Here is a 25,940-nt window from a genome sequence, read left to right as displayed (position 1 = left end):
ACATTGCGCAACTGTGTTGTAGTACACAGAGGATAGCTATCACTTGTCTTAAGGTCCTATAATCTCAAGAGCTTCATAAGTAAAAGGCTGAGTTGAATTTCATCCCCATTTGTGTACCATCAACAGAAGTTGCTGCAACTTTTATACGTATTTTACTTCATGTACTACAATGCAAATGTTTACTTTTTAACAACTCTTAAGCTAACTTCACTTCTAAGAATATTAGGTGAACTTCACAGACAGCAAAGGAAAGTGTCATCATACATAAGAGAAAGCAAAGGAGACATCACAACACTATTATGAAGAAAGGAAAAAGTTAAACGTAGTCTGGAAAAAAAGGACAAAGATGAGGACACGAAACAATAAGAAAAACTGAATCAAAATTATTCTGACAGAAATATTAAGCATTCAATTGCCATCATGTTACACTTACTGATGAAGAACAGGCGTCAGAGATGCAGTATAGAATCACAGAATCATAGAATTGTTTAGGTTGGAAAAGACCTTTAAGATCATTGAGTCCAACCGTTAGCCTAGCACTGCCAAGTCCACCACTACACCATGTCCCTAAGCACCACATCTACACAGCTTTTAAATACGTTCAGGAACGGTGACTCCACCACTTCCCTGGGCAGCCTGTTCCAATGCCAGACAACCCCAAGAAATTGTTCCTAATATCCAATCTAAATCTCCCCTGAGGAAGGGGAGTAGAAAATGTGGGTTACGTTTAAAGGTAACACCAGATATGTAAATTCTTGCTGAAGAAATATATGAACGAGCCTAGAGTGGAAACCAGAAGAAACATGCTAAGAAACAACAGTAAAACAGTGAAAACTTCTGCTACTGCTTCATGTCAAAAGTTGCGAGTTGTGGACAGTGAAGCCTGCTAAGTGCTCTTTGAAAATTAATATAACAACGTGTTACAGAAAGAGGCAAAACTGTTAGGAGTTTGCAGAAATTTGGTGCTAGGAGGAAAACAGAAAAAAGGGCTGAAATAAATTTTATGCAATAGCCAATAAAAACTCTCTCAAACTGACAAAGAATACCCTGATATAAAATCTAGCGGCACTCATGGAAAAAACCTACACAAACCCAACAAAACACAAACCAAAAAAACCCTGAGGGCTGATCTACTGGAAATTCTTTATAACAGTTCTTATTACAGTACACTTCAAAAGAGAAATAAAAAACCCAGAGCATTTGTACCTATCAAGCTGTAAAGAAATACTCTGATTTTTAGCAACAGCTGTACATAAACGCTGGTTTCCACTGTTTGCACAACTAGCCATAGTGGAACATTCATACTAAAAATGTTACTCGTTAATTGCTATTTTGAGGAATGTTTTAACACTATTCAAACACCGGATAAAAAAAAAATTTTAAAAAAATCAATACATCTTAGAAATTACAGGCAGTCAGCACCGTTATTTATCAGTAGTACATTCTTAGGTCAAAACCATTCACTAAAATTTGACTCTAATTAATTTACTCTAATAGGAGTATTATGACCAAATTTAATTAAGATTTAATAAGAAGTGTTACTACACTTCCATTAATTTAATTGTCAGTATGCCTAGAAATGATACGGAGAACCAACACTGAAATAACTCACTTCCACAGCTCCTGTTACACTAACTCAATAACAGATCATAACAGACATCAGTGGGTATTGCACATTCTTTAGAATAAAATACTTGTGGGGACTGGGACATTTAAATTATAATTATATTCAACCTCAATATTTTAATCTTCAATCTTTTTTATTTAAATAATACAAGGCCCTGTTATTTTAGTTACTTGATAGTACATGATACTAAATCAATGTCAAACTGACAAATAATCAATTTTGGGAGAAACACATTGGAAGAATAAAGTTCAATTGTGCAGTGTAGCACAGATGTTCCTAAGACAGAGGTCTGAACCAAAACCTCGCTTCCATCACACATTTGCCACCAAGCAAATGCTTTCACAATGCTAAAAAATAAAGATTGTTTAGGCTCTCTAACACTGGGAAGAATGCACAATAAAATGAATTGTTGCCTTTCTATCTCTCTCTGCTACTATAAATCATGAGACGAGTGCCCTGAATAAAAGAATAGCCTTTTTATAAATGGCTGCTGATCTAATATTCCATTTATAAGCATCTGCAAAACAATATCATTTTATATTTCTGTTAAAAATTCTGTATAATTCTACTGATGCATAAAGCAATTACAGCTATGGTCACATCACATCATCTACTGATGGTTTTTGATATAAACTATATTTTTAGTCAGGAAAAAAAGGTGATTTAAGGGAGTGTTTTCATTCATCTTTAATTTCAGTATTTTTCAGATTGCAGTTGGTAAAGCATCATCTAGTGACACTTCTTCAAAACAAAGCTCGAGTGAATCTGTAAGTAAGTAAAACCTAAAACCATGCTATAATCACAACATAAATATAAACATTAAATTAAATGTATATCAGAAAATTCTAAGCAAAAAATATTTTATTCAAACATGCCCACTTCTGAGCAATTACTCCAGAAAACCCTTACTTTAGATATAGAGATGTGAGAAATACACATCTAGATTTATATTAATGCATACAGTATTTAAATAGAAATATGATTTTTTGCCATATGTTAAGTGACTTCTTAGCAGGGATGTGCACAGGAGATTTCTAAAGAAAAGAAACACACAAATGGGAGGAGATAACTAAAGGATAAAATAAAAATATGCCTGGATAGATGAAAGAAAGAAAGAGAGGAACTAATAGAAAGTCAAGGAGAAAAACAAACAATAGACAAAGAATAAGTTACAGGAAAAACTGAGGAGGAAATAAAGAAATGGAATGCAATTGGATGTGATAAATCAGTAAAACAATGATCAAGATCTCTCAGAAGGTATCTTTACCAGTTGTGAACTGTCACTGGAACATTGTAGAACCAGGCAAAATAATGTAATTAAACAAACAAACAAACAAAACCCCCACAAAAATAATTTTCACATTGAAAGAATAAGTAAAACTAATTTCTCGATTACTTGAAAAAACAAATTTGACTTCTGTTTAAAAACATTGCTAAAAGAATACCAGAAAAGCACCACCATGACTAGCAAAATTTAAATGCCAAGACGAGTAAGCTGTTGAGAATATTAGATTTAAAAGAAAGGAGAAAGCTAATGTGTGCCTCACCTCAGCTGAGGCAATACCATGATGGCAACTGAAACCATGTAAATACAATTATACACAAGTATAAGACCTTAGTCTCTAAATAAAACAAAAAACAGGAAGGGGAAGGGAAAGTAGATAGTTTAAGAGACTTATTTACCTAAAATAGTCACAATTATCATAATCATGAATATGCTTGAGTGAACAAGCAGATAACTACGATGTGTTATTCTTTGTACAGCAGAAACTGGATAGCTCTTAAAACTGCATGCATCCTTATATGCGGAACCTGGTTAATAAAACCTTTAACAAGCTACCTAAAATGCTAATTGCATTTTGATTACATTAGATCAGTTTTGCTTAATATGACATTCTGTCAAAAGTACATGATTGAAATAGAGAAACATGATTCAGTGCAAAAAGCGATTTGCAGGGAGTCAAGGTCCCATTTCTGGTCCTGCTGTGTGGTTTTGACATGTTGACTTCTGCACATACCCTTCATCACTCTTTAGAGATGACCACTGTTCAGAAGATTGACTCTTCAATATTAAATATTTTAACCAATGCCAAAAACCTAACTAGTTAAATGCTCTGATCTATGAAGGACACATTGGATTATTTCAACAGACACTTGAACATCACTTTTAAGATACAGTCCTATCCATTCCACCCAATATACTGAAGAGTAGATGTAGAAATACTACAAGACAAATGTTTCTTGTTTTGGAAAGAAAGTTCAAGCTATCCTGAGATACAAAAACAGAAAAAGCACTCTCAGAAAACCTTTGCTTACTGGAGATTTTCTCAGTTAAGTAAGAATATCTGTAAAAAGAAAATCAGTTTTCAAGCTTAAAACAGACAGTATTTTTTTCATGATCCTAATTTCCAAGGGGAAGACTCAAAAGTATTTTTGAATTAATTGCAAAGGAGACCCAATACACAAGACTTTTGTTACAGTCACACCTCACACAAAAATGCCAAGGCATAAAAAGGTGCAAGAAAAGTACCTGCAACCACCTCTAAGCCAAAACAACCTTTTACAATAACAGAGGAACACACAAGTCTCTTCCTGTGTGAGAAAGAGGATATTAATGTTATACTTTCGAAAAGATACTTGGAAAAGATACGTAGCATTGCTGCTAATGTTCAGTTCATTTCAAAACAAGCAATGAATGCCAAGAGAATAAAGTTTTCTGGGCTTAAAGCAACATGTACACATAAAAGATAATACCTGACGATCTCCAAGGAAATGACTTCTCAGTAGAGCTGCAGAAAGAAAAACAATTATCACAAAAATGAACCATGTGGCTAGTTTCGATTTATTTTTTATTTTTTTAACCAAAGCATACAAAATTGTACACACACCCCCCCCCCCCAGCAGATAAAGTTTCAATAACCCATATAAATAATACTCTGCAGCACTTTACACCTGACAACTAAACCGTTGGTCATTGATTTTAATTTTGTATTATTCAGTGGGAATGCCCTGTAACTTACTGTATGGCAAATTATCAAGCAATATAACCTATCTGCAACAGGACAGGTAAGAGCATGATTTATGATATGCACTTCCTATTTAAGGTGTAATGATGTAAATAATATAGTATACAACAAGCGTTCACAGTCATATGTGTATGATTAGCAGTAAACAAACCACTTCAAAGACAGGAGCATTCGCTGCTCATGGTAGGGTCTAGCAAAGGAAGTTTGGGAATCACAATTCTAGAGCATTTTGCTTCTACCTGTAAAGCAGTTTGGAAAAAAAAAAAAAAAAAAAAAAGAACAGAAACAGACCTACAATTTTTACTGTTAATCCTTTTTCCAGTTTTCAGAGAGAATTCTGATCCTTTGCATACGATGAGAAGTCAAGCCATATGACATACCAAAACATGTACACCTCTAAGTGTAAACAGATAACATTTTACACTGCCAAGGTTAAAGAGATGCCTTAAGAAACAACTATTTCACAAGATCAAGCAGGTATTTAGTATCAGTGTAAACCCCTACTTCTCTTGTATTTTTCCAATTACTATTTTATATCAAACTATCTTAACCATTTTGTTTCTTCTACAAAACAATGTTCTTTCATGTGTTGATAACAGCATTGATGCACAACTACCTTTGCAAATGCAAAATTCATCCATATATTATTAAAATTAGATCATTTTTTCCATAAAAATATGTAGAGTATTTCCTCACTCTACATATGAACTATCAAACTTTGAATATTAAATCATTTTTGCAATGAGTATAAGCTGCTATTTTCCAAGAAAAAAGCTATTTAAAGGAAAAATAGGCAAGTCCATCAGATTTTATATTGTCTATATATCAGCATGAAACTGTGATTTGGGGTAAGATGTGTCTATTTCTAAATTAGCATTATTCATTTTACTTCTTTTACCACAGCCACCAATTACAAAAAACTTTAGCACAGCAACATGAACAATACTAGATACTTATTTTCTAAAATAAGAACAATCATTTAGGAGCCTCTTTTGGAAACAAAGTATTTGCGTAAAAAGAGCGCTAAACTTGCATACTAGCACAAACTAAACTACAATTACAATGAAATTTAAAGAAAAAGGAGAATTCGACTGCAGGGTTCAAGTGTCTGAAAGTCAACTCATATCTAGGTAGTAACAGAATTTTTAGTACGTATTGGCTATTCTTTCCCTCAGTCTACAATTTTAGTGTCTTTTGGGGTGCTACACTGATTTTTTTTCTTTAGAATGTACATAAAGTGGACCAGTTAAATAGACTGAAAGTTGGCGTATAGAATTACAGGTGAAGAGCAGAACTCCAGACTGAGACTTTCCAGGCTCATCTGCCTTCAGAAGTTTCTTTGTGTTCTACTGTATTTCTGAGATGCTTGTGGAGAGAAGGGTGCTCAAACACAGGCTCTATCAAATTCAGATGCATGCCTGAACTTTCACAGATACTTTCTCTTTCCTGAAGGACCATTTTGTCCAAGCCCAGAAGAACAAATATCTTAAGTTTAGACAAAGACAAAATCCCTTAGCAGTACTGGAATACAAGTCCAATGTCAGAAACACCAAATAAGTACATAAACAAAACCAAATGACGTGCCAAAACAAGGATAAGCAGCTAGTTCAATTGAATGTCATCCTGTGGGTTTAACTAGGATAGTTTAAGAACTTACTCTACAACAACCAGCAGCTACCTTCCCCAAAACTCAGCTGCTGTGACCATGTCAGTTCTGACATTCCACCTGAGTGCAAAGTCAGGTGGATTAGTTTAAACTACCTTTAGTGGTATAGTTTAAATTGGGATTTAAACAAACCCAGATTTTGCATGACAGAACCTGCTAAGGCATTTCAGGAAAGGTCATAGCCTCCAGCTAACAGGAGGTAATAAACAGCTACAGATGGTTATTTCTTAAGCTATTACAACTTTCTCTGCAGAAGAACAGACTAAGTGAACATGGTACACAAGCTAGACAGCTCTGTGAAAAACCAAAAGTATCTACAGACACCTGGAACTCTGCAGCAAAGGAACTGTGCTACCATCACCTGATGCTATTCCAGAGCAGTAAGCAGTGCCAAGACCACGAAATCTCAATTTTTGCACAGCCTTGGGCTAAAGTTCATTCAATTTAAATAAAAAGTTAAAAATATTTCTCGTTTCTAGTATGCTACCATTGAATCTAACTAGTGCATTAACTCCAGAATGTTTCTTTGGCATATTTTGGGGATTGTAACTACATGCCAAAGTAAATTCTGTGCAACTTTACTGTTTTTTTTACTTGCAAACTGAACCTTGTAACTATTTTGATGAAATCTTTAAAAATATTTCTATTGTTAAAAGTTCATGAGGAAATCTGTACCAAAACTGGTATTGAATTCAAAAGAATTTGTATAAAACTGAATGAATTTTAATTATTGAAAGCTGAGTTCTGAATGTTAGTTAATCTACATGAATTCTTTACAGAGTATATTCTTTACTCTTCATTGAGCAAACTTTGATATAATGGGGTTTTTAATAAATTACTGTTAGCCTATTCATTAATACTTTGCTCCACTGAAGTGAAGATATATGAAGACTATTTGACAGATACTGTGAACACTGGCCCCAGAATTCTCATGCTACCTGAACATAGAGTTTTACACTCTTCACCTTTTACTTTATTCCTCAGACTTTCTGGAAACTCAATTCTTTATAATGAGATGACATCATTCTGTGGTGCTAGCAAAGGTAAAAAGTGCTAAGCATACAGAAAGCATACATACTTCACTCTTACATACACAAGATTATAAAAACCCCCAAACGTATCTCTACCCAACACATCTGGCTAACTGAACTTTCTTTACATGTACAGGACTTATGAATGATAAAGGTTGCTCTGACTATGGGTCATAAGTAGAAAGCTACTTCATGAACAACTGAACTGGTTAAGAATTTAACTGGATTCTTAGTATTTTTGCAGAAGTCCAGCACCTGCCACCTACTGACTTCATCATCTAATTTTGTCACCTTACAGATGAAATGTTTTGAAGTTACCAAATCTTTCAGCTTTGATAAGTAAGTCTAATGCATTTTATTCCACTGTTTAAAAACCAGTATGGTCAAATACTGCACTACCAATGAGAAGCTGCTGCCATTAACTAACTAGTCATTATGCTGTCTCTTCCTGATACTAACACGTACTATATCTAAAGAGAGCCCATATGTGGTGCACTGCACTTCTAAAAAGACTTCATTTTAGCCTACTATTATCCTTGAAAAAGAATTAGGCTAGTAGGGTAGAGATGCAGAAATTTTATTTTTCTTTCAGAACAGTTTGGTATGATGTGTATAGTTTTGAATTAAAGAAGTTAGAGATAAATATTATTACAGTATAGCAGCTATTTTTAAATGCTATGGAAGGAAAGCCTAGATAAAATATCAGACGTACATGTACATGAAAAGAATTTTCTCTTCCCTTCTCAATCTGCTTCACAAGAGAACAAAGAATAAGTGAAATAAAAACATAACTCTACACTAAGTGCATATAAAATACATACACTGAAACACTAATTTTTAGCCAGTTACACAAATATTCGGTAACTGAAGATGGAGTGCGCATACAAACTCTGCTGAAATCAACCTATTCACCTTTTTTTTTTTGATCCTTTGCACTTGTATTTCCTAAGTATCTGAATTTGTTTGTTTGTTTGTTTTGGGGTTTTTTTTTTTTGGTCCCTTTCTTAATTTCACACCTTTTCTTTGCCATCTTAGAGCTTTAGTTCAAAGCTGCTGTCTTAGACACAAAATTGAACCAGCTGCCAATCTGGAAAAAAAATAATAATCTGATAAATGGAAAAGGTTTCATATGAAGTCATTTAGAGACAAAATGTACTAAGTATCACTAGTACCATTTTACATTCTTCAAGCCACAGCTCTCAGATAAACACTTTCCAGCTTTGTATTTCCAAGTTAGAAAAGGAGGTCAATGTTTGACTTAGTTGAATGGCTATGACAGCTCAAGGCCTTGGCCACACTTCAAAGGCCGAACTGGTGGGTCAGGGTCACAGCCAGGTCTCTGACAGTAGCTGTGTACGGGGCAGCAAGGCTACAGGAACAATACTAAAATTTAAGAAAATTGCAGATTTCTAATTTTTGTTAAGATGTCTTAAGTAGTATGCTATTTTTTAAAAATTATGTAAACACAGCTATGATCTTTAGTTTCTAGACTGGACAGTTAACTTAAAGTCTCGGTGCTACAGACATCTTTTGCCGGTATTATATGACATGAAACAGTTTATTATCTTAGTAAGTATTCCGTAAGATGAAACGTATTTCTGATTTAAACAGTACCCCTTGAGAAAAATAGTGATTCCCATTGCCCATCTTAACTACTTGAATACACTGCTGGTATCGGGGGATTTTTCTAATAAAATGACATCTATTAAACTCCATAAACTTGTAATACACATTACAAGCAACTGGCAACCATCAAAATCAGGATAACAAAATTTCATATTTTTGCTTTTCTTGTTGATACAGGTTAGCAGAAGTTTTCACAAATATTTTAACTAAACGAGGTAATTTTCAGTCTTCAACTTTTCTAATAGCTATCTTCTGGATTTCACTAATATGTGTAATTCCTGTACCTGCCCTCCTAGACACTGTACAAAGTACCATAGCCATCTTATGTCCCACATACAAAAATTAGACAGCTCTGCCACCAAGAGCAAGTGGTCCTATGACTTGCTAGATGTTTTCAGCTGACACAGGCAAGCACTAATGCTCTGGGTGTGAATTTAGAAAGCTGTATCTGGAATACTACACCCAAATGTGGTCACTCATACTGATGGACGCTATTTCAGTTTGAAGCCCAACGCTGAGAAGCCATTGAGACTCCCAAGTCCCCCCAGCAGGCAGCCACGCAGAACAGCTGGGCACGGGAAACACCAGCCCTACAGACAGCAGAACATGGCTGCCACCCTACAATCCTACGCTGCCTGACACCACGCACAGTTGGCATTGTGACAGTAGTAACAGCACACCGCCCATTGCCAACGCCTTCCTACTGGTACCGCAAAATAGTAATTCAAACTGCAGGTCTCTGGCATGTTTGACTACCTTCGGAAAGAATTAACGATCCTTCAAGTATTCTTTTAGCTAAATGATGCACCACAGTAACTACCGTGACACTCACTGCCCTTTCAGTACTTCAGGCATTTTCAGAGGGTGACAGGTTCACACGTACCACCTGATCCATCACAATTGTCCACTAGAGACTTTAGGTCATCTTGCGTGAGCACTCGTATGAGCAGTTACCATAATTCAGCTGATACACAGTCACTTACTGCATCTCAATCTGTAGTGTGCGGTAGATGTATATTCACAATGAAAATAACAATCCTATTTTGTAGCCCAGTCTACTGTTGGGTAGGATAGTAAGTGTTTATATATGCAGCTGAAGTCAATATTAGATCATCACTCTTCAGTTTATCACCAGAGCAACCCAGCAGTAAGCTACAAGTTTTTTTTCATATTTGAGCATCAGCAAATTGCATTAAAAACCCCCAAATTCCTCAATTCTACTGGCATTCAAAAGCTTTGACAGAATTTCAGAAAGGCTTACAGTCTGGGTAAACAGAAAACAAAGATATGAATACTGGAGCTATAACAAGAAACTTTGCAAGTTTCACTCATTTTTGATGTAGACATGCAAAACCCAGGCATTTCTAAATTTCTGTGGACTCAAGACAAATAATAACACACTCTGTAATTTTAAATGAAGAGTTGATATGCTGCCCGAGTGCCACAGCTGAAGTGCCAAAGCAAAGACATAGCATTCAGTATCACACATGTGGAATGATGTCTTCTGTATCTCAGGATAAGTGCTTTTGATCACCCACTCACCAAGCTAAACATCTTTAATTAGCCTTATTAAATGATGGATTGACTGGAAATATAGTGACTCTTTAGGTCCTAAAAGTTAGAGTAGGGAACCCTATAATGCTTCCTGAAGTCATTTGGTAAAACTACAACCTAGAAAATACGCAACACATATTGCATACACATCAAAGGTTGTATGTCCACCTTACCCACTAATGAAACTACCTATAAGCATGATTCTCTCTGTACTTACATTCCTCGGACTGCCTGAAGACCTGAAGTAAGCAAGTAAGAAACTGTACAAACCACAAGCAGACACATCAATGGAAACTTCTGTCTAACATGTAGGTACAGTCAAAAAAGCAAATCTGAACAAGGCTGTGAAGAAAACATGAAAAAATCCTGAAAATTTGCTGATGTTATAGACCAATGGTTCCGTTCTTGTTTTTTTCTTTTTTTTTTAATTCCCTCTCCTTTTTTTTCCTACTAGGGAATTAGCAGAAATGAAAGATAAGAAAAAATAAGTTCGTTTCCTAAGATAATTCAAAGGGCATTTCAAAGTTCAATCAAATAGTAAAGACAGAGGAAGAGACACTCAGTGAGACTGTTTTTAAAACGGGAGACCAAACCTAACACAGTCCATTCTCAAGTTCTGAATTAAGGTCACAAGACATCGTTACAGTCTAAAACGCAATAAAATAAAACCCAAATCTTTATATCTAATTATTTGTAATATAGAGAATAGAAACTCTACAGCTAGATTAAAGAAGATTTATAATATGGTAAGTAAGAACTGTAACACCTAAAACAATCATAGATTGGACCAATTTCTAACAAAAGGAGATTCCTTCATTCTGCAACAGAGATGGGTATTTCCTCTGCATGTTTAGCACCAGCAGCTGTCAGGTGACCTGGTAACCGGTTATTTTATCTAACATGGCAAGTAGTTCCTAGGTAGCTACTGATGATGGAATTAATCACCGTTTCTCCTAAATTGTTAAAATAAATGGACTATTAATATCTGTGCCCAAAATATTCTTCCAACAGCTCTATGATTATCAACTAGGAGATCTTGATTTAAAATTATTCATTACTTAGCTAAATTCTCTCTAAATACATTTTAGCCCTGCTTTTATTGTACACTGAAGCTCTGCAAAAAAAATTAAGTATATCTTTTCTTACTTACTTTTAAATGTAATGTAGCCCTTTAATTGATTTGTTTTCACATTTCAGTACGTGTAATATTAGTGTAAATAAATAAATAGTTTAAATTACTGTGATTCCTTCCCTTTTCCCACCCCGAAAGCATATACTGATTCTAAAGGTCATTTTTATGGAGCTTATAATTTGCCATGAAAGTTTGGTGACATCATATATTGCAGTATATGCAAGCAATTTCAAATATACCTTTTGGAAACGCTGAAATATTCAATGCGCCATATGAGCAAAATGAAACTAGTTTGTGTAAGGATAATTATACCTAGATCAGCTCACTGTGAACAGTCCTGTCAGGCTAAACTTGCTGCTGCATGCTGTGGAATGCCCCGAGCGTGGGGGCGGCGCACAGTTTGGAAGCGTCTTGCATGTTACCGCTCCTCAAGTAGAACAAAAGTTACACAGCCTAACACGATGGCGTGCTGGCTTTCAAGCAAAACTACTTGCTCTGTTTACACTCTTTATAAGCATTCTCCCATTTTATGAGAAAAAAATGTGTGACCATGAAATGCAATACGTGGTCATCTCACAGAAAGTTTACAGTGTTCAATCACAGAGTGCAATATTTTACTGAATCTCTTTGGAATATTTTCTACTACTACAGAAAGTCCACATTGTATTTCAGTTGGCATTGGGAAAAGAAGATTATCTTCTACATAAAGCAGAGAAAATAAACCATCCTAGTAGCTACGGAATACATTTAATTTTACAAAACTCAGAAGACTTCAGGTAGGCACATTATTACTCAAACTGACCACTCAGTATTTGAAGTGTTAAAACCTTTTTGATTATTTACTGTACTGCCAAAAGGGCTTGCATTCTGATGAAGTCTAGAGTGCCATTTATGTACTTCTCTTTTGTTAAAGTGCTTGTGACAAGCTGCTACTATGAGTGCAGTATTTTACAATTAAATGAATAAGTATGAGCCTTTTGGTTCCCAACACCACTCAGTTTTCACAAGTCACAATAGATAACTCACGGAAAATAATTAGGTCGACTGTGAGAGTCATACAGCCAACTCCCACCTGAGAGGTTAGGCAATGTGTTTTATAAAGGGAGTCTGACTGCTGACCGTAGATACATATTGATATCTACCTGCATCAGCACATACTCCAACACACCTGGCAGCCCAGAACTGAATCCAACTGAACCAGTAACACTACAGATGGAAAGTTAGCTGCAGTGCTGTATCTGTTTGTATGGGAGACTGAACAGCCCAGTGGCTTCTTCATAGAAACCTGTGCATGTTACAGCATGAAACGAAAGTAAGAAGATACAACTGAAACCTCACATTGTTTTTCTGTCCTGGTTTCAGTTGAGATAGAGTTAATTTTCTTTATAGTGGCTGGTACAGGGCTATGTTTTGGATTTGTGCTGAAGACAGTGTTGATAATACAGAGATGTTTTAGTTGTTGCTGTACTAGTCAAGGACTTTTCAGCTTCCCATGCTCTGCCAGGTGCAGAAGTTGGGAGGGGACACAGCCAGGATAGTTGATCCAAACTGACCAAAGGGCTATTCCATACCATATGGTGTCATGCTCAGTATATAAAGCTGGGGAAGAAGAAGGAAGGGAGGACATTTGGAGTAATGGTGTTTGTCTTCCCAAGTAACCGTTATGCGTGATGGAGCCCTGCTTTCCTGGAGATGGCTGAACACCTGCCTGACCATGGGAAGTAGTGAAGGAATTCCTTGCTTTGCTTTGCTTGCGTGCATGGCTTTTGCTTTACCCATTAAACTGTTTTTATCTCAACCCTCAAGTTTTCTTACTTTTGCTCTTCCGATTCTCTCCCCCATCCCACCGAGGGGGAGTGAGCGAGCGGCTGCGTGGTGCTTAGTTGCCGGCTGGGGCTAAACCACGACATTTTCCCAGTCTATCATCTCCCATCTTGTAGTTTATAACATGGGTAAAAATATTTAATACTTACATGTAACACTAATCATGTATCATTTCAGGCTCTTAAGAGGTTTGAAAGTGTACGGGATGCCATGAAAGATCTTAGAAGTGCTGAGCACAATACTCATTTACAAAAATAATTATGAGAAGAAGTAATTCTAACAGGCAAGGAACCTACAGGTACACAAAAATAAAGCCATATTGGCATCCAGGGCTCCAGCTGATCTAGTGCTTCCTTCTCCACCCATTACACTACAATTGCTTAGGATCTGCAGATCTGCTCTTATTCTCACCTTTCACACTTCTCTTAAGAGAGCAAAACAGCCAACTACTCCTGTGTGTTGCTTGCACTTACAGTATAGTTGTAACACAGGTGGGCAACAGACTAACAAAGCTAAATTACAAGTACCTTCTGTTTGTTTTGTTTTGTTCATGTGTACAAAGCAATACACTCACTTCTTAAGGACTAGCAGTAACAGAATGAGCCACGCTTCTGAAATGAGAGTCCTTCTCAGGCGCGCTCAACTAGGTGACAGTCTGATCACCGGTGCCTACCTCCAGACGGATTTATCCAGGCGTACGTCTGCACGGCCTGCACTCCATACTGTGTTAGTGTTTGGGCTCATGGCCATGAAGACCGGCTGAGAAGCTACACGTACTAGCTGCAGAGAAGTTTAAGGTGGTTTAAGGTACTGATGTCGCATTTCCCCATTCCCTCACCAGCTGTTACCACAACTTCCCTTTGGCTGGCACTTGTGCAATTGGGTGATGAGCTGGCTCAAAGGGATGACTTGACTGACACCCTAAACAGCTTGAAGCCCAAGCTGCAACCACCAAGACAGGCGTATGCTGCCGCAGAAGTACCTGTGACTTCATGTCAGCATCTGTTCTGCAAAGCAGCACCACTTCCAGGCCAACGCCGACTTGCAGGAATCCAGTTATAAGTGGGTAAATCAGAGACAATGCTACAACCACTGAGGTCAACAAAACCTTCAGTTAGACCTCTGAAACGAAACGCTCCCGAATCTTTTAACCACATTAAAGGAGATTAAAGTGCTATCTTTGAAACAAAGCACTGTTGATTTCCTCAGGGACAGAAAACTTGAACAAAGGATAAAAATAAAAAGGCATATGCATCTTATGGTTTAGTTTTGCTTGCCTTTTTTTTTTTAATATAAGACTCTATTGGACAATTCTTATATCTGGCTAGGAGAAACATAATCTTGCTCTCTAAATGCTTAACTTCTCTGTGTTTCTGGGAGCAGGTTGTTAGCTGTCCATGACCAATCTCTCAACACAGCATTCAGTTTCCAAGCCTTTTCTCCATGCCCTCTTCGTCTTTATTTACTTTCTTGTCAGCCTTAGCAAAACATTTACATCACCCAGTTTGGGGAAACACATGTACTCTTTTTTGGCTATAGATTTTGCTCCTATATTTGTGTCTGCTGTGATACTGCTCTAAGAGATTGTTTTACCTTGATTCTCTCAACAACTCTTAGAACTACACTGGTTGTGAAGAAATAAAAGCATCTAATGCAAATACAGATATTTTTTTTCCCCATTTTCTCACACATCTCTTAAAAGGAATATCCACATTAAAGAATAAGTAAAAAAATTAACCAGGGACACACACATCTCAGAACATATTGTCCAAACCAAGTTTTAATCCTGTGTCCCTCAGTAAAAAAGTAAGGTAGCATAGCATTCTCATCTGCACAGGTCCAGACTCAGCTAGGATAAGAAAATTTAGAAAAACAAGAACAGTGGTCAGAATACAGAGGTGTCTGTAAGAACTAAGAATATAATTAGGCTTTAATTTTAAATGTGTAAAATATTTTATTAATAACTATGGAAAATTTATGGCCCAGAAAACAAGAGCTTGAAGTGTTTATCTAGATTCACAAATGTACTCGTATCGAAGTATACTACAGACAAACCTATGTACTAGTATTTTCTCCCCCTAAACTTTCATCATCTTTTTTATACAAATAAACATCATCTAGCCATAAGGAAGCAACCAAAAGAAGAAATGACTCCATGATACTACAAATTATGTCTTCTATCTTGGCAAATGATAGTATTTGACAGAAGTGTAGGATCTAACTTATTGTGTAGATACTGGTAATTGTACATTATTTCAAAAACTACACAATATTATTTGTGGGATAAGCTAACTGTGGTGTTCTTTGTATGTGAAATTCTCTGGACCTCAGATGTAGAAGAACCTTTTCCTTTGTATTACTCAAGCAAATTCACTGAAAATGAACATTCAAGACTGAATGAAAGGTGGCTGCAGGCATAAAATAACTGAGGCTTTTTACTCATTCTTCCATAGGAATTTAACTTCTTTAGTTTTCAAAACAAAATCTGAGCAACAGCTGGAGAAATATGTGGATTTAGAGGGAAGATAGGCAAGCATGAAGTGTATAAAATAGTCATCTTGTCCAAGGAATATTTTTGAATATTTCAAAGTTTCTTAAACAAAAGTTCTCATGCTAGTAATAATACCGTCAAATTACAACTCAGGTCAAGTAGTTTGATGTATAAAACCCAGCTGTGTTAGCTGGTACACTGGATTTTTTAAAATTTATTTTTAAATAATCACCTCCTGTTTCTTAAGGTTTTGTAGGAAAAAGTTTACATTTAACGTGCAGAATTATTTATTATGGCCACAGGAGGAAACATTTCAGAATGATACCCAAGTTTATTGCTGAAAGAATATAGAAACAAGTATTTAAGGCAAGAAATTATGCTGTAACCCAAAAGGAAGGTATAAATGTTTCATAAGAGAACACATTGTTATCAAGGCTTTCAGAATCAAAAGCTACCAATAATTTAATATGCTTGAGATGAATGAGTGCCCAAACACATTTAGAGTTAAAAGGTTTGCTAAGGAATTAAAAAAACAAACAAAACAAAACAAAAAAACAACAAAAACCCCAACCCACCAGAATACTAGTTAAAGCTGAAATATTAACAAAATGCTTTGCTATAGTTATTGTCATTGTACGTAAAATATATTAGGTATGTGGTCACAGTATTTAAATATGCTAATGATACACTTACAGCAAGATGTTCCCTGAAAACAAATGTAACAACAGAAAGTATTTCAGAAAAGCTGGATGAAACTAGATAGTTAATTCAGGAAAAAAAATATAATTGGATTACTGCATTTAACTAGCCCTGTTACTTTGATGCAAATATGTGTAAGTCTACTGTATTTCTCTTTGGCTGAATCTTAAAAACAAACTTCAACGTATTTAAAGAGAAATTAAAGCTTTACAGACACTCTAATGAAAATGTAATCAATGATTAGAAAGGCCTCTTTAAACTGTCCCATAACTCTTTACAGCAAATCTGCATTTTTTTTTATACTTCAGATATTAATGGAAAATGAACAGCTATCAGTGAAAATATATGTATGTAGGACATAAGCACCACTAAAAAAGCCCTTTAATTTATGGGACATATGAAAGTAAAGTCATCAGGACTTGTACCTTGTGCTGGCGATACTTGGTGATTCTGCTCCAAGCCTACATCTTTCTAGCTGATTAGCCACAATTTGCCTTTCCACTTCCAGTTCTCTGGTAAGTCTTTGAAATTGGAGCTCCTGAAATTTCAAAATAAAAAGAAAAGCATTCTTGATGTTAAAAAATGGGCGTGGATTAATTCTGAAACAATCACTGTTTCATCACAATCACGTTTCTTGTTTTGTCTCTTCCTTAGTGGAATAAACTATTACAAGATTAAAGTGGGAATTTAATGGTTCTTTAAATCAGTGATTCATGCAAATATTGACTTATCACCTGTTAAAAAAAGGAAAAATGTGTTTAAGCATTTGTGGATTTTATTCCTCCTGCAATTAAAATTTTTGTATCTCCTTATGTTGCCACAATCTAACAAAATTGGTGCCTATAAAGTCAGTCTTCAATTTCATCTACAACAGAGGTATACTGGAAAATACTGTATCCTAACCTTTCCAATTGCAAAACTTCAAATCCTAAGCTACGCTATGTTCTGACTTCGGTATTCAAAAACTTAAAATTTGTTATTTCAGGGTAGGTTCATGGCTGAGGGTAGAGATGTGCTATTGCACCTTTCCTGATTTCAGCTTTTGTTATATTTCTTGGTCAAAGGTACCAAATCTCAGCCTTTGTAAAAGGCTTTTGGAACATAATGCTCAGAAGATGACATGGGAAATACAAACGCTGCACAGAATATTTGTGTATTATTAAAATCTGGGAACATTTTCTATCAACATGATACTCTGAAATCTATACTATGTCATCAAGGGATATTAGTGATGTTTTCGTCCACAGTTAGCTTTTGTTAATGATAGAAAAGGATTCTATCAGAGCAGCTGCTATTTTTCAAACTGATATTCTACAATGCCTGAAGTTTAAGTAAACTGTTCAATAGTATTTAAAAATAGATGAACACCAATATTTAATAATCTGATGAAGCAAGTCTTTTATACAAGTAAAATACAGCACAGAAGCATTCATTTAATTTTAAAGCACAAATTACTAATAAGGGTTTTTTTCTCAATGTAAACCATGTAAATGTATTACACAGTAGTTGCCATATTACAAAAGTCACCTTCACTCATAGATTATAATTAATGCAAACTATTCTTTCACACCTTACGTTACATGGAATCAGGCATAAATACTTCACTTGCATTAATGGTCCCTGAAAGAGCTCTCTACTTCTTGCTGTTTGTACACCTTTTCCGTAAGGTAAAGCGTGGTTCAGCCATGCACCCCTATGGCTTTCAGCAGTCTGCAAGTACCTCTCTACCTCTCACAGCTCCAGTCCTGGAGGGCTTTGCGGCAGGGCAAAAGAGAGGTCAGAGTAACAGTGTACTAAAAAGCTACTCTAAAACCAAGATTTACCTTACAGAAGTAGGGATAAAGTTTTTTCTACTGACAACACAATGAGATGACCTCCAAGAACCTTCAAACAGAAGGCTAATTAGCACTGATTTCATTAGAAAGGCAGCTGAGGACTAAAGTCAAACAGCAGCTGCTGTACTGCCAAAACTACACTATATATTAGATGACAAAAAAAAAAAAGCTATTTCTGAAAGTCTGATTTGAGCTCCATAGAACAAATTGGCCTGCTAAAGATATGCCACACAAGCTACTGCCCCTCCCAGATGCTATAAGGAATTGTACACACTTTCAAACATTTCTCAGAGCTCACTAACCAAACTGAATAAACACACCCTAATATTCCAAATATTGGCCAGCAAAAACTGTTTGCCTCCAGGATGTGGAACTCACCCACTACTGCCATAGGACACAAGCATCCACAAAACAAGACTGCATTTTTCTACTATTGCTCTACTAAGAACAGTTCAACAGAACAGAATACTCTGTAGTTCTGTTAAAAATAAATATGCAAACCACAGGAGCAGCGGGAGGGAGATGTGGTCCTCAACTTCCTCCTGGCCACACCTTCCATTAGGTTAGTATTTACTGTCAAGCTTCAGCATTAGAAAAGCTTAGCACAGTCAATGCCCAGACATGAAAGAGCATTTTTGCACATCTGTCCTAAACTTGGATTTTATTAAAACCTGCTTCTAGACAGAATTCTAAAGCTAAATCCTTTTAATGCTGAGACCTGATATGAAAAGCCTCATGAACATGATAACCTGCAGACCACAGCAAATCTTATGGGCCTGTATATGGACTAGAAAGCATGGATAATATCAGAAGGTTTGTACGACATGTAACTGCATCCAGTAGCAGAGACCCAGTCGTCACAGTCTGACACCAGGTCTTAGCATGATTCACCTTCATGTTATACCAAAGAGGTACACGTGCACCCAGCCAGTTCATTTGGACAGTTTGTGTTTTGGAGAGAAAATACTAAAAGAGTGTACTAACAAAAAAAGTCAAAGATATTTATAAATGAGAATTTATTTTCCAATTCTAAGTCTGCTAGTGGAGAATGTAATGATTTCCAAAAAACATTCAGATCCTGAAGCTCTTTAAGTTTTGAAGCAAATGTCAGCAAGATAAGCTTTTTCCCCAAGTAAAACATGATGTATTATATAGCATGTAACAAACATAAATCTTTAAAATAAACAGTATTGCACTGCTTGTTTGCAGAAATAATATAAAACCTTTAACCTATGTTTAAAGCTGTTTCCTGTTCCTTACTTTTAAATCAATATTTAAATAGCAATGTCATTGATACAAACTATGAATTTGAACACAAGATCCAAGTTGCCTATTGTTATTTACTCATCTTTTAACTAGATTAATAAAATAAAATATATGCTAGCCATTATTTGCTTGCATTCAACCAGTCTCTATTAATTTGCCTTTTCCTTACAGGCACAGACATTAATTAAAGTAACATTATTTCAGAAAACATATTCTTAATACATGCTATGACTACACATTCATCTGAGCTCTCTCCTCCCTTGGCTATCTTCTCCTGCACAGTCCTTTACACCAGCTCATGTATTTCTGCAGGAAGGCATTTTATAAGGCAAATACTATCACTAGCCAACTTTTGCCATTTTGCTTTCCAGAAGGAAAAAAAATATGGTAAATTATGAAATCCTACCAAAAGGTTGATATTGCCTAGAAAGCCTTTTTACATAAAGTGAATCAATTAAAAAGGAGCATGTAACAAAGGAAACAGGACAAAGCTCCCACTCCAACAGTTACAATGGCAGAAATCAGATACACGAGGGAAAATGAAGTCTGGGTTTGTCAACCAAGCTTGCATCTACACAACCACAGCTTTTAAAACTTGTTACATACTTCTGTCCTAAAGGTGTTTAAGAGATGAACCAGATAACTGAGATCATCAGAAAAATCAATAATGATTTACATTTTACAAGTGTAAAACAATTACAGGTTTAAAAGATAAGAAAGCCCCGCTGAACTAAAAGAATGGCCAAAGCAAGAGAAGTCTTCTCTAAAACACTACAAAAGTGTAACAGCAACAGAACATACTATTTTTTGCAGCACGGAAAAGGTATTAAGAAAGAATACAGAAAGAGAAAGTGGAAGATGTGCTGTATTTTTCTCATTTCACAGTGTACTTTCTTTATACAGTATTAATAGGTATGTGGTTTCCTTCCCACCGTCCCTGAGAACTCCTCAGAGCATATTCAAATTCTTCATCTGGAAAATAAAGGTCCACCCAATTCCAATAATCACCTCAGATTTTTGAGGATTTCAGGCAATTAAAAAAAATGGGATTAGTGGATTTCAAATCATAGTGGTTTGGGTTGGAAGGGACCCTCAAAGATCATCTAGTTCCAAGCCCCCTGCCATGGGCAGGGACATCTTCCACTGGACCAGGTTGCTCAAAACCCCATCCAACCTGGCCTTGAACACTTCCAGCGATGGGGTATCCACAACTTCTCTGGGAAACCTGTTCCAGTTCCAGTCATCGTAAAAAAACTTCTTCCTTATATCCAATCTAAACCTGCCCTCTTTCAGTTTAAAACCATTGCCCTGGTAAAAAGTCTTTCACTGTCGGTCTTATGATTCCCCTTTATATATTGAAAGGCCGCAATAAGGTCTCCCTGGAGCCTTCTCTTCTCCAGGCTGAACAAGCCCAACTCTCTCAGCCTTTCTTCACAGGAGAGGTGTTCCAGCCCTCTGACCATTTTTGTGGTCCTCCTCTGGACCTGCTCCAACAGGTCCATGTCTTTCTTGTACTGGGGACCCCAGAGCTGGACCCAGGTGGGTCTGACAAGAGCTGAGTAGAGGGGGAGGATCACCTCCCTCAAGCTGCTGGCCACGCTTCTTTTGATGCAGCCCAGAATACGACTGGATTTCTGGGCTGCAAGCACACATTGCCAGCTCATACCTCATTTTTCATCTACCAATATTCCCAAGTCCTTCTCTGCAGGGCTGCTCTCCATCCATTCATCCCCCAGTCTGTACTGATACTGGGGATTGCCCTGACCCAGGTGCAGGACCTTGCACTTGGCCTTTTTGAACTTCATGAGGCTCGTGTTGTCCCACTCCTCAAGCCTGTTAAGGTCCCTCTGGATGGCATCCCTTCCCTCTAGCAAAGTGAATCAACTGCATCACTCATCTTGGTGTCACCTGCAAACTTGCTGAGGGTACACTCAATCCCGCTGTCTATATCACCGATGAAGACAGTAAACAGTATTGGTCCCAGTACGGACACCACTTGTTACTGGTTTCCACTTAGACATTGAGCCATAATATAACTCTTTGGACGTGGCCATCCAGCCAATTCCTTAACCATCTAACAGTCCATCCAACAAATTTGTCTTTCTACAATTTAGTGGCCACAATGTTGTGGCAGACCACATCAAAGACCTTACAGAAGTCCAGGTAGATGACATCAGGAGCTCTTCCCTTGTCTACTGATGCAGTCACTCCATCATAGAAGGCCACCAGAATAGTCAGGCACAATTTGCCCTTGGTGAATCCATGTTGGCTATCTCTAATCACCTCCCTGTCATCTATATCTTTCGACATGTCTTCCAGGAGAATCTGCTCCATAATCTTACTGGGCATCGAGGTGAGGCTGACTGGTGGGTAGTTCACAGGGTCCTCTGTTTTACCCTTCTTAAAAACAACTGTGATGTTTCCTTTTTGCCAGTGACTGGGGTCTTCGTCTGACTGCCATGACTTTTCAAATACGATGGAGAGCGGCTTGGCAACTAAATCAGCCAGTTCCCTCAGGACCCTGGGATGCATCTCATCAGGTCCCATGGACATGTGTGTTCAGGTTCCTCAGGTGGTCTCAAACCTGATCTTCATTTACAATGGGAGTGATGTCATACCTGCCTTGAGACTCAGGGACTTGAAAGATGTGGGAAGAGATTACCTCTGAAAATTGAGGCAAAAAAATTTAATTTTTAAAAACTAAATTAATTTCAGTTACTTTAACTGAAAGCAACATGGTAGGAAAAGGGAAGAACTCTTTTCTTTTTCTGCTGATAATTAATTTTCTAACTTGATATATAATCTCTTAAACATATGCAGCTTGGTCTCCACAGTGAGAGTGTAAGCCCTAGCTAGAAAATTACACAATTTGGTTTTGACTGGCAGAATGATGCAAGGAGATATATATTTAGTCTTGGACTGTTGTGTGGCCTGCCCAACAGAGTTCTTAATACAGACAATTTTTCTCTTCAAAACTCCAACATTGTGATATAAAATTGGTATAGGTAGTTGCACAACATCTGAAGTAACAAATTGCTCATTTAAGTAAAACACTCCTATTTTTTCCCCACACTGCAAAAATCCAAAGCCAGTTAAAACAAAAGAACCGTACTTGTATTTTTCTTGGGGGTGGAAGAGGTGAATGCAACAAATGGACAACATAGCAATAAATTTTACTTCATTTATTTATACTATGTTTAAAAAGCAAAATTTGCTAGTATTCTATCAAAAAACTTGTGCTAAGTAGAAATAAGAGGAAAAAAACACCAAGCCATGTTTGGCCGCTTCTGAGGTACTTCCACTGTTGATTTTGGACCAACACCATCAGTTGTCCATTTACAATATTCTTCATAACTTTATATTTTGGTGCGGGCAAAAAAAAAAAAAAAAAAAAAAAATCACAGTGCACTGAACTGCAAAGGTGTAAAAGGCAAGCAAACTAATTTGCCATTTGTAAATCACTCTGATGCTTAGGAAAATCTAATGTATTTTTGCAAGGGCAACCAAAGCAGGAAAAAAAATTCAGCTCTATTTTCTAGTCTGAGTAATGTTCTTATGTGTGCAGCCTGTGGTTCCAATGAAGTAGCAAAGTTTACATACTTTTTGAAACAATGAGTGCTGACTTTTGCATGTCTCCTCTTAAATTTGGTATCTACAGCTGTAGTTGGTATGTCTTAAATACCTGCATAAATACATAAGAGGGATAATTTTAGAGGTACCATCTTCTTTACAACTGGAATACCTCCTGGTTTAAGCCTTTTTTTCTTTTAGCTTAAATCATCACATTATTACAGAAAACTAAGTCCTAATCAATTCTAAGTGCATTAATCACCTTCATAGTTTATGCTTCCTTATAATGACATTTTATACCACTCTGAATGATACCTACCATCACCATGTTTATCTATCAGACAGTATACTATTTATTGCAACAATCTATTTGAATTTCTTTCTCTAGCAAGCTTCCCTGAAAGCAGTGGGAGAGCATGTTCCTTGAACAGGATGCTCCCATATAATGCTGGCTGCTAGCAACACAGAGAAGCTGCTCCCTAGGCAAAAATCACAATTAAGTGATTTTTACAGTACTGGCTTGTGACAAAATGACATGACAGGAGTCAAATACAACAATTAATTGTTATTGTTTTCATTTGCAGAAGAATATCTATGTGGCAAGAACATACTAAAATTATAGATATAGATTACAGAATATGCTGCCATACTGCATCAAAAGGACCAACCAAATCTTCTGAAACATATACACTACAATGTCTTGGCCAGACCTACTTTTTTTCAAAATTATTCAATATGCATCAAGGGAAAAAAAAGCCCTATAATTCTATATACCTGTTTACCAGTAATTACTTAATCACCTTATAAAACTACAGTTTTTGTTTTCATAGCCTAAATTCCACTGCAAAACCACAGACCATGTTTCTTAACACGAAGCTACAAAAATGCCGGCTTTAAATACAATTACATTTAAGCAACAGGAAGCATATACATGGTTCAAGAAAGGGAAGAAAGCAACTTGCTTGGGAAAGGCATTCATACAGACTGCAGGCAGACAAGCTTCCATGAGTGAAAACCAAAACCCATCAAATTTTAAAGCTGTGTAATTTCCTTTTGAAGAGTGAACTTTCTGGAGGAGGGACAAACCCTGCATGGGGTGTCGACATTGTAGTGTATACCCCAGGTGACCAACAACAGCTCTTACTTGGCAAGCTCTGCATGCCAAATGGTAATTTGTCTGCAATGATGTTGAGATTTCACTCAAGAAGACACCTCAAGGTCTTCACTGCCACAAGATACAGATAAGACAAGTTATACCAATCCTGAAAACAATATACTCTTTTCATTTGAAAGCTGAGTACCTCTGACAGGCTTGTGCCTCCCTGGCAAGTGAAAACAACTGCCAATACACTATGCTGGGCTATTAACAGCAAATATTTGAAAACAGGTAAGTAATGGGAATGTAATTTGTATGACTGACCATGAAGACTGTCATTCTCCTGTTGCAGGCTTTAGATAATAAAAGAAGGTTTAGAGGCAATTCTGTGCTTTATATCTGCATCCTATTATGATACCATGTTGCAGAGATTCAACTTTTTCCATTTTTGTTAACGAGGAACTTCTATCCCTCAGTAACATGGATGAGAATGAGGAGTCTACATTCACAATGTTGAAAAATAAAAATTGCTTTCTTCCTGCCCTGTTGTGATTTGAAAACCTCTGACAAAACACAGATAACTTAAAACTTTAAATAAACGGTGGTCCAGTTGGCTAACTGAAGGTTTTCTGGTGACAACTATGCAAGCATCAGCAGCAATGGCACAAGCAGTGAAGAAAACTCACAAACTGTTTTTGAATGGTACATGCCTGGCTAGTCAGACCAGGATCGGGCAAGTTGGGACATCTGAGAGAGATGATACCATTGACAGAGAGATGCACCTTTTGCGGCTTCTTGGCTTCTCCCAGTTCTCAATGGTTGCTGTGGTGGAAGACAGGGCTAGGATGGGATGTTACTTCAAGCTGCAGTAACACTGGGATATGCTGAGTTGCTTCAACTGCCAAACATCGCTGTCTGTGAAATGCTAAGGTGGCAATTGTAAGCTGAACTCTGAAATGTTTTCCTAATCATGAAAATGTTGCCTGTTGAACAATTCAGTTGAGCACTTTCCAGTAGTTCGAGTTGATGATCTAAGAAAGCATAGCCTACATTTGAGAGGAATACTTTTACCTTGCATTTACTATCTCTTATTCAACTGCAATGTACAGTGCAGACACACACAACTCCCGTTGCCTATGAAAGTTCAAATGGTGCTAAAGAAAAGGCAACTACATTTTGGACATTTTTATGATACAAATGTGCAACAGAGAAGAGGACAAACAAAATTAAGTTCATTTATGCCCTCTTCACATTAACCTCCTGCACTGATCTATGCAGAGTTCTACATGTTTCCACTTGCTGTAATTCAGAGCTAGATCAAGCAACGGACTACTTAAAAAACACACTGAATACTGTATTTTTCCAACATGAGTATCATACTGTAGTGACCTAATATTTAAATTCTCTACCAGAATCTATAGAGAAAAAAAAACTGTACTTTTAACTAGCCATGTTAGATCAACCTTAATATTTTCTGTAAAAATAAAGTTTACTCAC

The 25,940-nt window shown here is 36.7% G+C and overlaps 1 protein-coding gene across 10 annotated transcripts in view; it reads right to left on the bottom strand.

The window, feature by feature from the left end:
- PKP4 (plakophilin 4) overlaps positions 1 to 25,940 on the bottom strand; it is a 113,200-nt gene that overhangs the window by 53,579 nt on the left and 33,681 nt on the right. For 6 of the 10 annotated variants that reach the window (XM_075512322.1, XM_075512324.1, XM_075512328.1 and 3 more), the window contains exons 3-4: positions 17,102 to 17,214; positions 4,382 to 4,416 (exon numbers count right to left, since the gene is read on the bottom strand). In XM_075512322.1, the coding sequence (XP_075368437.1) occupies positions 4,382 to 4,416; positions 17,102 to 17,214 (148 nt within the window). The remainder of the gene's footprint in view (positions 1 to 4,381; positions 4,417 to 17,101; positions 17,215 to 25,940) is intronic. The other 4 variants (XM_075512332.1, XM_075512329.1, XM_075512331.1 and 1 more) reach the window with 1 other exon arrangement.

Source organism: Mycteria americana, chromosome 9, assembly GCF_035582795.1.
Source record: "Mycteria americana isolate JAX WOST 10 ecotype Jacksonville Zoo and Gardens chromosome 9, USCA_MyAme_1.0, whole genome shotgun sequence".
NCBI lineage: Eukaryota > Metazoa > Chordata > Aves > Ciconiiformes > Ciconiidae > Mycteria > Mycteria americana.
Note: the sequence above shows the minus strand (reverse complement) of the source record. Positions and strands in the feature narration are given on the sequence as shown.